General features: G+C 41.2%; 1 protein-coding gene across 1 annotated transcript in view; it reads left to right on the top strand.

The window, feature by feature from the left end:
* The window catches only part of LOC142214389 (transmembrane protein 178B-like), a 32,176-nt gene extending 17,426 nt beyond the window's left edge, over nt 1-14,750 (top strand). The window contains 4 exon segments of the mRNA XM_075283333.1: nt 12,796-12,909; nt 13,357-13,494; nt 13,722-13,859; nt 13,862-14,750. Coding sequence (XP_075139434.1) covers nt 12,796-12,909; nt 13,357-13,494; nt 13,722-13,859; nt 13,862-13,965 — 494 coding nt within the window. The 3' untranslated portion in view covers nt 13,966-14,750.
* The last annotated feature ends 1,727 nt before the right edge of the window (nt 14,751-16,477 follow it).

The raw sequence follows: 16,477 nt of genomic DNA, 5'->3' as shown, positions 1-16,477 counted from the left end.
GTATATAGTGTCCTATCTACAGGTTATAGAGGAGAAGATTGTATATAGTGTCCTATCTACAGGTTATAGAGGAGCAGATTGTATATACTGTAGTGTCCTATCTATAGGTTATAGAGCAGATTGTATATAGTGTCCTATCTACAGGTTATAGAGGAGCAGATTGTATATAGTGTCCTATCTACAGGTTATAGAGCAGATTGTATATAGTGTCCTATCTGCAGGTTATAGAGCAGATTGTATATAGTGTCCTATCTACAGGTTATAGAGGAGCAGATTGTATATAGTGTCCTATCTACAGGTTATAGAGCAGATTGTATATAGTGTCCCATCTACAGGTTATAGAGGAGCAGATTGTATATAGTGTCCTATCTACAGGTTATAGAGCAGATTGTATATAGTGTCCCATCTACAGGTTATAGAGGAGCAGATTGTATATAGTGTCCTAGCTACAGGTTATAGAGGAGCAGATTGTATATAGTGTCCTATCTACAGGTTATAGAGGAGCAGATTGTATATAGTGTCCTAGCTACAGGTTATAGAGGAGCAGATTGTATATAGTGTCCTATCTACAGGTTATAGAGCAGATTGTATATAGTGTCCTAGCTACAGGTTATAGAGCAGATTGTATATAGTGTCCCATCTACAGGTTATAGAGGAGCAGATTGTATATAGTGTCCTAGCTACAGGTTATAGAGGAGCAGATTGTATATAGTGTCCTAGCTACAGGTTATAGAGGAGCAGATTGTATATAGTGTCCTATCTACAGGTTATAGAGCAGATTGTATATAGTGTCCCATCTACAGGTTATAGAGGAGCAGATTGTATATAGTGTCCTAGCTACAGGTTATAGAGGAGCAGATTGTATATAGTGTCCTATCTACAGGTTATAGAGGAGCAGATTGTATATAGTGTCCTAGCTACAGGTTATAGAGGAGCAGATTGTATATAGTGTCCTATCTACAGGTTATAGAGGAGCAGATTGTATATAGTGTCCTATCTACAGGTTATAGAGGAGCAGATTGTATATAGTGTCCCATCTACAGGTTATAGAGGAGCAGATTGTATATAGTGTCCTAGCTACAGGTTATAGAGGAGCAGATTGTATATAGTGTCCTATCTACAGGTTATAGAGCAGATTGTATATAGTGTCCCATCTACAGGTTATAGAGGAGCAGATTGTATATAGTGTCCTAGCTACAGGTTATAGAGGAGCAGATTGTATATAGTGTCCTATCTACAGGTTATAGAGGAGCAGATTGTATATAGTGTCCTATCTACAGGTTATAGAGGAGCAGATTGTATATAGTGTCCTATCTACAGGTTATAGAGGAGCAGATTGTATATAGTGTCCTATCTACAGGTTATAGAGGAGCAGATTGTATATAGTGTCCTATCTACAGGTTATAGAGGAGCAGATTGTATATAGTGTCCTATCTACAGGTTATAGAGGAGCAGATTGTATATAGTGTCCTATCTACAGGTTATAGAGGAGCAGATTGTATATAGTGTCCTATCTACAGGTTATAGAGGAGCAGATTGTATATAGTGTCCTATCTACAGGTTATAGAGGAGCAGATTGTATATAGTGTCCTATCTACAGGTTATAGAGGAGCAGATTGTATATAGTGTCCTATCTACAGGTTATAGAGGAGCAGATTGTATATAGTGTCCTATCTACAGGATATAGAGGAGCCGATTGTATATAGTGTCCTATCTATAGGTTATAGAGCAGATTGTATATAGTGTCCTATCTACAGGTTATAGAGGAGCAGATTGTATATAGTGTCCTATCTACAGGTTATACAGCAGATTGTATATAGTGTCCTATCTACAGGCTATAGAGGAGCAGATTGTATATAGTGTCCTATCTACAGGTTATAGAGCAGCAGATTGTATATAGTGTCCTATCTACAGGTTATAGAGGAGCAGATGGTATATAGTGTCCTATCTACAGGTTATAGAGCAGATTGTATATAGTGTCCTATCTACAGGTTATAGAGCAGATTGTATATAGTGTCCTATCTACAGGTTATAGAGCAGATTGTATATAGTGTCCTATCTACAGGTTATAGAGCAGCAGATTGTATATAGTGTCCTATCTACAGGTTATAGAGGAGCAGATTGTATATAGTGTCCTATCTACAGGTTATAGAGGAGCAGATGGTATATAGTGTCCTATCTACAGGTTATAGAGCAGATTGTATATAGTGTCCTATCTACAGGTTATAGAGCAGATTGTATATAGTGTCCTATCTACAGGTTATAGAGCAGCAGATTGTATATAGTGTCCTATCTACAGGTTATAGAGGAGCAGATTGTATATAGTGTCCTATCTACAGGTTATAGAGGAGCAGATTGTATATAGTGTCCTATCTACAGGTTATAGAGGAGCAGATTGTATATAGTGTCCTATCTACAGGTTATAGAGGAGCAGATTGTATATAGTGTCCTATCTACAGGTTATAGAGGAGCAGATTGTATATAGTGTCCTATCTACAGGTTATAGAGGAGCAGATTGTATATAGTGTCCTATCTACAGGTTATAGAGGAGCAGATTGTATATAGTGTCCTATCTACAGGTTATAGAGGAGCAGATTGTATATAGTGTCCTATCTACAGGTTATAGAGGAGCAGATTGTATATAGTGTCCTATCTACAGGTTATAGAGGAGCAGATTGTATATAGTGTCCTATCTACAGGTTATAGAGGAGCAGATTGTATATAGTGTCCTATCTACAGGTTATAGAGGAGCAGATTGTATATAGTGTCCTATCTACAGGTTATAGAGCAGATTGTATATAGTGTCCTATCTACAGGTTATAGAGGAGCAGATTGTATATAGTGTCCTATCTACAGGTTATAGAGGGGCAGATTGTATATAGTGTCCTATCTACAGGATATAGAGGAGCAGATTGTATATAGTGTCCTATCTACAGGTTATAGAGGAGCAGATTGTATATAGTGTCCTATCTACAGGTTATAGAGGAGCAGATTGTATATAGTGTCCTATCTACAGGTTATAGAGGAGCAGATTGTATATAGTGTCCTATCTACAGGTTATAGAGGGGCAGATTGTATATAGTGTCCTATCTACAGGTTATAGAGGAGCAGATTGTATATAGTGTCCTATCTACAGGTTATAGAGGGGCAGATTGTATATAGTGTCCTATCTACAGGTTATAGAGGAGCAGATTGTATATAGTGTCCTATCTACAGGTTATAGAGGGGCAGATTGTATATAGTGTCCTATCTACAGGATATAGAGGAGCCGATTGTATATAGTGTCCTATCTATAGGTTATAGAGCAGATTGTATATAGTGTCCTATCTACAGGTTATAGAGGAGCAGATTGTATATAGTGTCCTATCTACAGGTTATAGAGGAGCAGATTGTATATAGTGTCCTATCTACAGGTTATACAGCAGATTGTATATAGTGTCCTATCTACAGGCTATAGAGGAGCAGATTGTATATAGTGTCCTATCTACAGGTTATAGAGCAGCAGATTGTATATAGTGTCCTATCTACAGGTTATAGAGGAGCAGATGGTATATAGTGTCCTATCTACAGGTTATAGAGGAGCAGATGGTATATAGTGTCCTATCTACAGGTTATAGAGCAGATTGTATATAGTGTCCTATCTACAGGTTATAGAGCAGATTGTATATAGTGTCCTATCTACAGGTTATAGAGCAGCAGATTGTATATAGTGTCCTATCTACAGGTTATAGAGCAGATTGTATATAGTGTCCTATCTACAGGTTATAGAGCAGATTGTATATAGTGTCCTATCTACAGGTTATAGAGGAGCAGATTGTATATAGTGTCCTATCTACAGGTTATAGAGCAGATTGTATATAGTGTCCTATCTACAGGTTATAGAGCAGATTGTATATAGTGTCCTATCTACAGGTTATAGAGCAGATTGTATATAGTGTCCTATCTACAGGTTATAGAGGAGCAGATTGTATATAGTGTCCTATCTACAGGTTATAGAGGAGCAGATTGTATATAGTGTCCTATCTACAGGTTATAGAGGAGCAGATTGTATATAGTGTCCTATCTACAGGTTATAGAGGAGCAGATTGTATATAGTGTCCTATCTACAGGTTATAGAGGAGCAGATTGTATATAGTGTCCTATCTACAGGTTATAGAGGAGCAGATTGTATATAGTGTCCTATCTACAGGTTATAGAGGAGCAGATTGTATATAGTGTCCTATCTACAGGTTATAGAGGAGCAGATTGTATATAGTGTCCTATCTACAGGTTATAGAGGAGCAGATTGTATATAGTGTCCTATCTACAGGTTATAGAGGAGCAGATTGTATATAGTGTCCTATCTACAGGTTATAGAGGAGCAGATTGTATATAGTGTCCTATCTACAGGTTATAGAGGAGCAGATTGTATATAGTGTCCTATCTACAGGTTATAGAGGAGCAGATTGTATATAGTGTCCTATCTACAGGTTATAGAGGAGCAGATTGTATATAGTGTCCTATCTACAGGTTATAGAGGAGCAGATTGTATATAGTGTCCTATCTACAGGTTATAGAGGAGCAGATTGTATATAGTGTCCTATCTACAGGTTATAGAGCAGATTGTATATAGTGTCCTATCTACAGGTTATAGAGGAGCAGATTGTATATAGTGTCCTATCTACAGGTTATAGAGGGGCAGATTGTATATAGTGTCCTATCTACAGGTTATAGAGGGGCAGATTGTATATAGTGTCCTATCTACAGGATATAGAGGAGCCGATTGTATATAGTGTCCTATCTATAGGTTATAGAGCAGATTGTATATAGTGTCCTATCTACAGGTTATAGAGGAGCAGATTGTATATAGTGTCCTATCTACAGGTTATAGAGGAGCAGATTGTATATAGTGTCCTATCTACAGGTTATACAGCAGATTGTATATAGTGTCCTATCTACAGGCTATAGAGGAGCAGATTGTATATAGTGTCCTATCTACAGGTTATAGAGGGGCAGATTGTATATAGTGTCCTATCTACAGGTTATAGAGGAGCAGATTGTATATAGTGTCCTATCTACAGGTTATAGAGCAGCAGATTGTATATAGTGTCCTATCTACAGGTTATAGAGGAGCAGATTGTATATACTGTAGTGTCCTATCTATAGGTTATAGAGCAGATTGTATATAGTGTCCTATCTACAGGTTATAGAGCAGATTGTATATAGTGTCCTATCTACAGGTTATAGAGGAGCAGATTGTATATAGTGTCCTATCTACAGGTTATAGAGGAGCAGATTGTATATAGTGTCCTATCTACAGGTTATAGAGGAGCAGATTGTATATAGTGTCCTATCTACTGGTTATAGAGGAGCAGATTGTATATAGTGTCCTATCTACTGGTTATAGAGGAGCAGATTGTATATAGTGTCCTATCTACTGGTTATAGAGGAGCAGATTGTATATAGTGTCCTATCTACAGGTTATAGAGGAGCAGATTGTATATAGTGTCCTATCTACAGGTTATAGAGCAGATTGTATATAGTGTCCTATCTGCAGGTTATAGAGCAGATTGTATATAGTGTCCTATCTACAGGTTATAGAGGAGCAGATTGTATATAGTGTCCTAGCTACAGGTTATAGAGCAGCAGATTGTATATAGTGTCCTATCTACAGGTTATAGAGCAGATTGTATATAGTGTCCCTATCTACAGGTTATAGAGGAGCAGATTGTATATAGTGTCCTATCTACAGGTTATAGAGGAGCAGATTGTATATAGTGTCCTATCTACAGGTTATAGAGGAGCAGATTGTATATAGTGTCCTATCTACAGGTTATAGAGGAGCAGATTGTATATAGTGTCCTATCTACAGGTTATAGAGGAGCAGATTGTATATAGTGTCCTATCTACAGGTTATAGAGGAGCAGATTGTATATAGTGTCCTATCTACAGGTTATAGAGGAGCAGATTGTATATAGTGTCCTATCTACAGGTTATAGAGGAGCAGATTGTATATAGTGTCCTATCTACAGGTTATAGAGGAGCAGATTGTATATAGTGTCCTATCTACAGGTTATAGAGGAGCAGATTGTATATAGTGTCCTATCTACAGGTTATAGAGGAGCAGATTGTATATAGTGTCCTATCTACAGGTTATAGAGGAGCAGATTGTATATAGTGTCCTATCTACAGGTTATAGAGGAGCAGATTGTATATAGTGTCCTATCTACAGGTTATAGAGGAGCAGATTGTATATAGTGTCCTATCTACAGGTTATAGAGGAGCAGATTGTATATAGTGTCCTATCTACAGGTTATAGAGGAGCAGATTGTATATAGTGTCCTATCTACAGGTTATAGAGGGGCAGATTGTATATAGTGTCCTATCTACAGGTTATAGAGGGGCAGATTGTATATAGTGTCCTATCTACAGGTTATAGAGGGGCAGATTGTATATAGTGTCCTATCTACAGGATATAGAGGAGCCGATTGTATATAGTGTCCTATCTATAGGTTATAGAGCAGATTGTATATAGTGTCCTATCTACAGGTTATAGAGGAGCAGATTGTATATAGTGTCCTATCTACAGGTTATAGAGGAGCAGATTGTATATAGTGTCCTATCTACAGGTTATAGAGGAGCAGATTGTATATAGTGTCCTATCTACAGGTTATAGAGGAGCAGATGGTATATAGTGTCCTATCTACAGGTTATAGAGCAGATTGTATATAGTGTCCTATCTACAGGTTATAGAGGAGCAGATTGTATATAGTGTCCTATCTACAGGTTATACAGCAGATTGTATATAGTGTCCTATCTACAGGTTATAGAGGGGCAGATTGTATATAGTGTCCTATCTACAGGTTATAGAGGAGCAGATTGTATATAGTGTCCTATCTATAGGTTATAGAGGAGCAGATTGTATATAGTGTCCTATCTATAGGTTATAGAGGAGCAGATTGTATATAGTGTCCTATCTATAGGTTATAGAGGAGCAGATTGTATATAGTGTCCTATCTACAGGTTATAGAGGAGCAGATGGTATATAGTGTCCTATCTACAGGTTATAGAGCAGATTGTATATAGTGTCCTATCTACAGGTTATAGAGGAGCAGATTGTATATAGTGTCCTATCTACAGGTTATACAGCAGATTGTATATAGTGTCCTATCTACAGGTTATAGAGGGGCAGATTGTATATAGTGTCCTATCTACAGGTTATAGAGGAGCAGATTGTATATAGTGTCCTATCTATAGGTTATAGAGGAGCAGATTGTATATAGTGTCCTATCTATAGGTTATAGAGGAGCAGATTGTATATAGTGTCCTATCTATAGGTTATAGAGGAGCAGATTGTATATAGTGTCCTATCTACAGGTTATAGAGGAGCAGATTGTATATAGTGTCCTATCTATAGGTTATAGAGGAGCAGATTGTATATAGTGTCCTATCTACAGGTTATAGAGGAGCAGATGGTATATAGTGTCCTATCTACAGGTTATAGAGCAGATTGTATATAGTGTCCTATCTACAGGTTATAGAGGAGCAGATTGTATATAGTGTCCTATCTACAGGTTATACAGCAGATTGTATATAGTGTCCTATCTACAGGCTATAGAGGAGCAGATTGTATATAGTGTCCTATCTACAGGTTATAGAGCAGCAGATTGTATATAGTGTCCTATCTACAGGTTATAGAGGAGCAGATGGTATATAGTGTCCTATCTACAGGTTATAGAGCAGATTGTATATAGTGTCCTATCTACAGGTTATAGAGCAGCAGATTGTATATAGTGTCCTATCTACAGGTTATAGAGGAGCAGATTGTATATAGTGTCCTATCTACAGGTTATAGAGGGGCAGATTGTATATAGTGTCCTATCTACAGGTTATAGAGGAGCAGATTGTATATAGTGTCCTATCTACAGGTTATAGAGCAGCAGATTGTATATAGTGTCCTATCTACAGGTTATAGAGGAGCAGATTGTATATACTGTAGTGTCCTATCTATAGGTTATAGAGCAGATTGTATATAGTGTCCTATCTACAGGTTATAGAGCAGATTGTATATAGTGTCCTATCTACAGGTTATAGAGGAGCAGATTGTATATAGTGTCCTATCTACAGGTTATAGAGGAGCAGATTGTATATAGTGTCCTATCTACAGGTTATAGAGGAGCAGATTGTATATAGTGTCCTATCTACAGGTTATAGGGGAGCAGATTGTATATAGTGTCCTATCTACAGGTTATAGAGGAGCAGATTGTATATAGTGTCCTATCTACAGGTTATAGGGGAGCAGATTGTATATAGTGTCCTATCTACTGGTTATAGAGGAGCAGATTGTATATAGTGTCCTATCTACTGGTTATAGAGGAGCAGATTGTATATAGTGTCCTATCTACAGGTTATAGAGGAGCAGATTGTATATAGTGTCCTATCTACAGGTTATAGAGCAGATTGTATATAGTGTCCTATCTGCAGGTTATAGAGCAGATTGTATATAGTGTCCTATCTACAGGTTATAGAGGAGCAGATTGTATATAGTGTCCTAGCTACAGGTTATAGAGCAGCAGATTGTATATAGTGTCCTATCTACAGGTTATAGAGCAGATTGTATATAGTGTCCCATCTACAGGTTATAGAGGAGCAGATTGTATATAGTGTCCTAGCTACAGGTTATAGAGGAGCAGATTGTATATAGTGTCCTATCTACAGGTTATAGAGGAGCAGATTGTATATAGTGTCCTAGCTACAGGTTATAGAGGAGCAGATTGTATATAGTGTCCTATCTACAGGATATAGAGGAGCAGATTGTATATAGTGTCCTATCTACAGGTTATAGAGGGGCAGATTGTATATAGTGTCCTATCTACAGGTTATAGAGCAGATTGTATATAGTGTCCTATCTACAGGTTATAGAGGAGCAGATTGTATATAGTGTCCTATCTACAGGCTATAGAGGAGCAGATTGTATATAGTGTCCTATCTACAGGTTATACAGGAGCAGATTGTATATAGTGTCCTATCTACAGGTTATACAGGAGCAGATTGTATATAGTGTCCTATCTACAGGTTATAGAGGAGCAGATTGTATATAGTGTCCTATCTACAGGTTATAGAGGAGCAGATTGTATATAGTGTCCTATCTACAGGTTATAGAGGAGCAGATTGTATATAGTGTCCTATCTACAGGTTATAGAGGAGCAGATTGTATATAGTGTCCTATCTACAGGTTATACAGGAGCAGATTGTATATAGTGTCCTATCTACAGGTTATAGAGGAGCAGATTGTATATAGTGTCCTATCTACAGGTTATAGAGCAGCAGATTGTATATAGTGTCCTATCTACAGGTTATAGAGCAGATTGTATATAGTGTCCTATTTACAGGTTATATAGAGCAGATTGTATATAGTGTCCTATCTACAGGTTATACAGGAGCAGATTGTATATAGTGTCCTATCTACAGGTTATAGAGGAGCAGATTGTATATAGTGTCCTATCTACAGGTTATAGAGCAGATTGTATATAGTGTCCTATCTACAGGATATAGAGGAGCAGATTGTATATAGTGTCCTATCTACAGGTTATAGAGGGGCAGATTGTATATAGTGTCCTATCTACAGGTTATAGAGGAGCAGATTGTATATAGTGTCCTATCTACAGGTTATAGAGGAGCAGATTGTATATAGTGTCCTATCTACAGGTTATAGAGGAGCAGATTGTATATAGTGTCCTATCTACAGGTTATAGAGCAGCAGATTGTATATAGTGTCCTATCTACAGGTTATAGAGGAGCAGATTGTATATAGTGTCCTATCTACAGGTTATAGAGCAGCAGATTGTATATAGTGTCCTATCTACAGGTTATAGAGCAGCAGATTGTATATAGTGTCCTATCTACAGGTTATAGAGCAGCAGATTGTATATAGTGTCCTATCTACAGGTTATACAGGAGCAGATTGTATATAGTGTCCTATCTACAGGTTATACAGGAGCAGATTGTATATAGTGTCCTATCTACAGGTTATAGAGGAGCAGATTGTATATAGTGTCCTATCTACAGGTTATACAGGAGCAGATTGTATATAGTGTCCTATCTACAGGTTATAGAGGAGCAGATTGTATATAGTGTCCTATCTACAGGTTATAGAGGAGCAGATTGTATATAGTGTCCTATCTACAGGTTATACAGGAGCAGATTGTATATAGTGTCCTATCTACAGGTTATAGAGCAGATTGTATATAGTGTCCTATCTACAGGTTATAGAGGAGCAGATTGTATATAGTGTCCTATCTACAGGATATAGAGGAGCAGATTGTATATAGTGTCCTATCTACAGGTTATAGAGCAGCAGATTGTATATAGTGTCCTATCTACAGGTTATAGAGCAGCAGATTGTATATAGTGTCCTATCTACAGGTTATAGAGCAGCAGATTGTATATAGTGTCCTATCTACAGGTTATAGAGCAGATTGTATATAGTGTCCTATCTACAGGTTATAGAGGAGCAGATTGTATATAGTGTCCTATCTACAGGTTATAGAGCAGCAGATTGTATATAGTGTCCTATCTACAGGTTATAGAGCAGATTGTATATAGTGTCCTATCTACAGGTTATAGAGCAGCAGATTGTATATAGTGTCCTATCTACAGGTTATAGAGCAGATTGTATATAGTGTCCTATCTACAGGTTATAGAGGAGCAGATTGTATATAGTGTCCTATCTACAGGTTATAGAGGAGCAGATTGTATATAGTGTCCTATCTACAGGTTATAGAGCAGATTGTATATAGTGTCCTATCTACAGGTTATAGAGGAGCAGATTGTATATAGTGTCCTAGCTACAGGTTATAGAGCAGCAGATTGTATATAGTGTCCTATCTACAGGTTATAGAGCAGATTGTATATAGTGTCCTATCTACAGGTTATAGAGCAGATTGTATATAGTGTCCTATCTACAGGTTATAGAGGAGCAGATTGTATATAGTGTCCTAGCTACAGGTTATAGAGGAGCAGATTGTATATAGTGTCCTATCTACAGGTTATAGAGGGGCAGATTGTATATAGTGTCCTATCTACAGGTTATAGAGGAGCAGATTGTATATAGTGTCCTATCTACAGGTTATAGAGCAGATTGTATATAGTGTCCTATCTACAGGTTATAGAGGGGCAGATTGTATATAGTGTCCCATCTACAGGTTATAGAGGGGCAGATTGTATATAGTGTCCTATCTACAGGTTATAGAGGAGCAGATTGTATATAGTGTCCTATCTACAGGTTATAGAGGAGCAGATTGTATATAGTGTCCTATCTACAGGTTATAGAGGAGCAGATTGTATATAGTGTCCTATCTACAGGTTATAGAGGAGCAGATTGTATATAGTGTCCTATCTACAGGTTATAGAGGAGCAGATTGTATATAGTGTCCTATCTACAGGTTATAGAGGGGCAGATTGTATATAGTGTCCTATCTACAGGTTATAGAGGAGCAGATTGTATATAGTGTCCTATCTACAGGTTATAGAGGAGCAGATGGTATATAGTGTCCTATCTACAGGTTATAGAGGAGCAGATTGTATATACTGTAGTGTCCTATCTACAGGTTATAGAGGAGCAGATTGTATATAGTGTCCTATCTACAGGATATAGAGGAGCCGATTGTATATAGTGTCCTATCTATAGGTTATAGAGGAGCAGATTGTATATAGTGTCCTATCTACAGGTTATAGAGGAGCAGATGGTATATAGTGTCCTATCTACAGGTTATAGAGGAGCAGATTGTATATACTGTAGTGTCCTATCTACAGGTTATAGAGGAGCAGATTGTATATACTGTAGTGTCCTATCTATAGGTTATAGAGCAGATTGTATATAGTGTCCTATCTACAGGTTATAGAGGGGCAGATTGTATATACTGTAGTGTCCTATCTATAGGTTATAGAGGAGCAGATTGTATATACTGTAGTGTCCTATCTATAGGTTATAGAGCAGATTGTATATACTGTAGTGTCCTATCTATAGGTTTTAGAGGACACTGTTCTATAGTGTAGATGGACGGTTGCGTTGGATGTAGTTCTGGCCGTGCTCTAGAATAGACATATTGGGATTCCTCTGACCCTTCCTCCGCTCTAGAGCTTGGGTTATGGATATGATTGGGCGACTATACTATTCTAGACCTCACATCCCCTCTATGGAAATCTTTCCCTTCTCTGCCAGGCGTCAGTCCTAAGTCTGAGCAGTTTGTGACTCCATCAGATTTAGAATAGAAACCAAACATATCTGAGGTTGGATTATTGGGGCTGAACACCCCATTTTCTTCACATGGGGCCACCTGACTCCTCTGATGACCAATGTGGGGAGTCAGTTCGAGATGTTCAGTTTTATTATTCCTGATCCTTCTGTTCACACAGTAGATAAATCGCCATTTGCCACCAGTGCGGGCTCGCAGCGTCTTCCTCTCGCTATTGTGTTGTATTGCGGAATGTGGCTGAACCTCTAGAAGCTTCTCATGGCCATGGAACTAGAAAGTCACCTTGTTTAGATTTATAGTGGACACTTTGGTGTCGTGTCTGGGCCCAATGTAAAAGGTCGACCCCCCCCCACGTAACCCCAGTGATGGTCTCTCTATTATGTGACATGAGGTCAATGACATCACTGGACATGTAGCAATATATATATGGCCCATTGCCCGTTCTGCCAGATTGATGCCATAAGGAAAGCTTCTATAGGGTAAATCGTCTCCTCTTTATACCATGTGGGGTCCTGGCTTGTGGTTTGTTCTCACCATTGTCCCTTCCCTTCTGTTACAGGACTCGTTCAGCGTTGTATCCCGGTGCGATATCATTACACGTCCTCCTCGCTGCCATCTAATCTGCCAATCAATGTCACCAAGACTATCCGCCAAGACGAGTGGCACGCTCTCCGTAAGTATCTCCAGCTCGGACCCTGAATGCTGCTGCTCTGGGGCTTCTAGCATTAGATTAGGTCTGACTACAAAGGACGTCTAGTACGTGGTGTGAGGGTCCCGATAATCCGGCTACTCGTATAGATGGAGGCTTGCCCTGGTACACAGCATGTCTGGCTGGAAATGGGGTCAACTTGGAATGCCTTAAAGGTGTTTTCTTACATGGGGGTGACATTTTATATACTGATGACCTACCACAGGATCCGACACCTGGACACTGCACCCAGTTGGCTGCGGACGCTTCTGTGTGGAGGGCAGAGCCCCTTGTGATCCTGTCCTGTGCAGTAGCTGCTGGGTCAGGTAATCATTGGGGTCCTGGTGTTGGACCCCCACCTATTGGATACTGATACCCTGTCTACAAAGTTCCATCTGCTATCACATGATCCTCTCTTCCTTTCCTCCCCAGATCTGCGGCGGATGACGGCTGGCTTCGTAGGGATGGCCGTCTCCATCATCCTGTTTGGATGGTTCATAGGCGTCTTGGGATGCTGCAAGGAGCACGACCTAATGCAGTACGTGGCAGGGCTGCTGTTCCTCATGGGAGGTGAGACGACATTTCGCTCCACATCAGATTATAGTATCAGATAATGATCAGCTGGATCAGCACAAGATGTGGCCGATAAATCCCATAGGTTTGAGGCAAAGCAGCTGAGATTCCACTGCAGGGTCTACAGGGGCAGAGACCTCTCCAAGTTCCTCCTGATTTCTGCCCCTTATCGGTTTCTGGACCTTTGTACATTCTGCACCTAATTGTCTATTAATCTCTCACAGGAACTTGCTGCATCATCTCGCTTTGCACCTGTGTCGCCGGCATCAACTTTGAGCTGTCTCGGTATCCGCGCTCAGTCTACGGTTTACCAGAAGACATCAGTCACGGGTATGGCTGGTCAATGTTCTGTGCCTGGGGCGGGCTGGGCTTACTCTTCTCTCCGGATTCCTCTGCACTTTGGCTCCATCACTTAGCGCTTCCCAGTCTGCCGTCCACAAACCACGGCAGGAGAATGGGGCAGTGTGACCTACAGATGGCAGCAGATATGAACACCCTCTCGAAACAAAAAAAGGGACATGCCACCGGACTGAGGTCCTCGTATCCTGCTAAGGAAGTTGTTCTGTTCAACTTGTGTGTCTGACCATGTGATTGCTCGTGAAAATTACAGAGGTTCGAACTTAGTGTTAACAAGTGGGAATTCTGGGACGCGTTACATGGCCAGAAGGGAATCATGGGGACTCTACTGGGAAACACCTCAAATGAAGTTCAACCTTCAGGTGCTTACGTGGGAAACGTCCAAACAAACAGGCGGAAGTGACAATATTGTCAGGAGTCATCTTAAGACGTCCTCCGGGAATCCCAGCCTGCTAGAGAAGAAGCTTTCCTCCTTGTACAGAGACATTCATCAGTTTGGTGCAGCTAAATGGCCATTGCCTAAGGGTTCAGTGTTTGGGATTTTGGATACACTCCTATATAGTAATATAACTGATTTTTACATGTTTTAATACAATCCACAAAACCGCCTTACACATCCACCCCCTGCCCCGTTACAGCGCCCATGTCAGATTGCACCCCGAGTTCAGTGCCTTGGCACAACCCCGGGACAGGGACACTCGAGATAACACACAGACCTCCTGCCGTGCCTTCTGGGTGGGCCGCTCGAGCCTACTGCAAACTCAGGCTCCATCCGCCAAGCCTTGGGAACAAGGACGACGAAATATTGGGAATCCTATAACAACGCTCCAACCATCAGCTCCCGATCGGAGGCTCCAGCAGACCAGGAGGACTCAAAGCCTTGTGAGGGGTGGGAGGGGGGATGTAATAATGTCATGCGATCCCATCACAAATGATAGAAAGCACATAAAACCCTCATCGGCCGATAGACTTTTTTTTTTTTTTTTTAAACCTAATTTATTGAATAAATCGATAAACTGGAATTTGCAGATGTTTGAGCCTTTCATCCAAAAACCAGACCTCTCCCCGACTCCGGGCCCTTTCCGGAGCTGCTGAAGCCTGGACGGGAGGGCCCGGGGTCCATGTCCTAATCTCAGGAATCAGGGGAGGTAAAGGGGGCAGATGGCAACATATAGGACTGCTATAATATACATATAAGACTGCAGATAGATAGGTTACTGTCACCAGGCCCAGCGTATCACCCCAGCCCTGCAGATAGGTTACTGTCACCAGACCCAGCGTATCACCCCAGCCCTGCAGATAGATAGGTTACTGTCACCAGGCCCAGCGTATCACCCCAGCCCTGCCGATAGATAGGTTACTGTCACCAGGCCCAGCGTATCACCCCAGCCCTGCAGATAGATAGGTTACTGTCACCAGACCCAGCGTATCACCCCAGTCCTGCAGCTAGATAGGTTACTGTCACCAGACCCAGTATATCACCCCAGCCCTGCAGATAGATAGGTTACTGTCACCAGAACCAGCATATCACCACAGTCCTGCAGATAGATAGGTTACTGTCACCAGACCCCAGTATATCCCCCCAGCCCTGCAGATAGGTTACTGTCACCAGGCCCAGCGTATCACCCCAGCCTGCAGATAGATAGGTTACTGTCACCAGAACCAGCGTATCACCCCAGTCCTGCAGATAGATAGGTTACTGTCACCAGACCCCAGTATATCCCCCCAGCCCTGCAGATAGGTTACTGTCACCAGGCCCAGCGTATCACCCCAGTCCTGCAGCTAGATAGGTTACTGTCACCAGACCCAGCGTATCACCCCAGTCCTGCAGCTAGATAGGTTACTGTCACCAGAACCAGCGTATCACCCCAGCCCTGCAGATAGATAGGTTACTGTCACCAGGCCCAGCGTATCACCCCAGCCCTGCAGATAGATAGGTTACTGTCACCAGGCCCAGCGTATCACCCCAGCCCTGCAGATAGATAGGTTACTGTCACCAGGCCCAGCGTATCACCCCAGCCCTGCAGATAGATAGGTTACTGTCACCAGGCCCAGCGTATCACCCCAGCCCTGCAGATAGATAGGTTACTGTCACCAGGCCCAGCGTATCACCCCAGCCCTGCAGCTAGATAGGTTACTGTCACCAGACCCAGTATATCACCCCAGCCCTGCAGATAGATAGGTTACTGTCACCAGAACCAGCATATCACTCCAGCCCTGCAGATAGATAGGTTACTGTCACCAGAACCAGCATATCACCACAGTCCTGCAGATAGATAGGTTACTGTCACCAGACCCCAGTATATCCCCCCAGCCCTGCAGATAGGTTACTGTCACCAGGCCCAGCGTATCACCCCAGCCCTGCAGATAGATAGGTTACTGTCACCAGAACCAGCGTATCACCCAGTCCTGCAGATAGATAGGTTACTGTCACCAGACCCCAGTGTATCCCCCCAGCCCTGCAGATAGGTTACTGTCACCAGGCCCAGCGTATCACCCCAGTCCTGCAGCTAGATAGGTTACTGTCACCAGACCCAGCGTATCACCCCAGTCCTGCAGCTAGATAGGTTACTGTCACCAGAACCAGCGTATCACCCCAGCCCTGCAGATAGATAGGTTACTG

The sequence above is a fragment of the Leptodactylus fuscus genome, chromosome 7 (assembly GCF_031893055.1).
Source record: "Leptodactylus fuscus isolate aLepFus1 chromosome 7, aLepFus1.hap2, whole genome shotgun sequence".
NCBI lineage: Eukaryota > Metazoa > Chordata > Amphibia > Anura > Leptodactylidae > Leptodactylus > Leptodactylus fuscus.
Note: the sequence above shows the minus strand (reverse complement) of the source record. Positions and strands in the feature narration are given on the sequence as shown.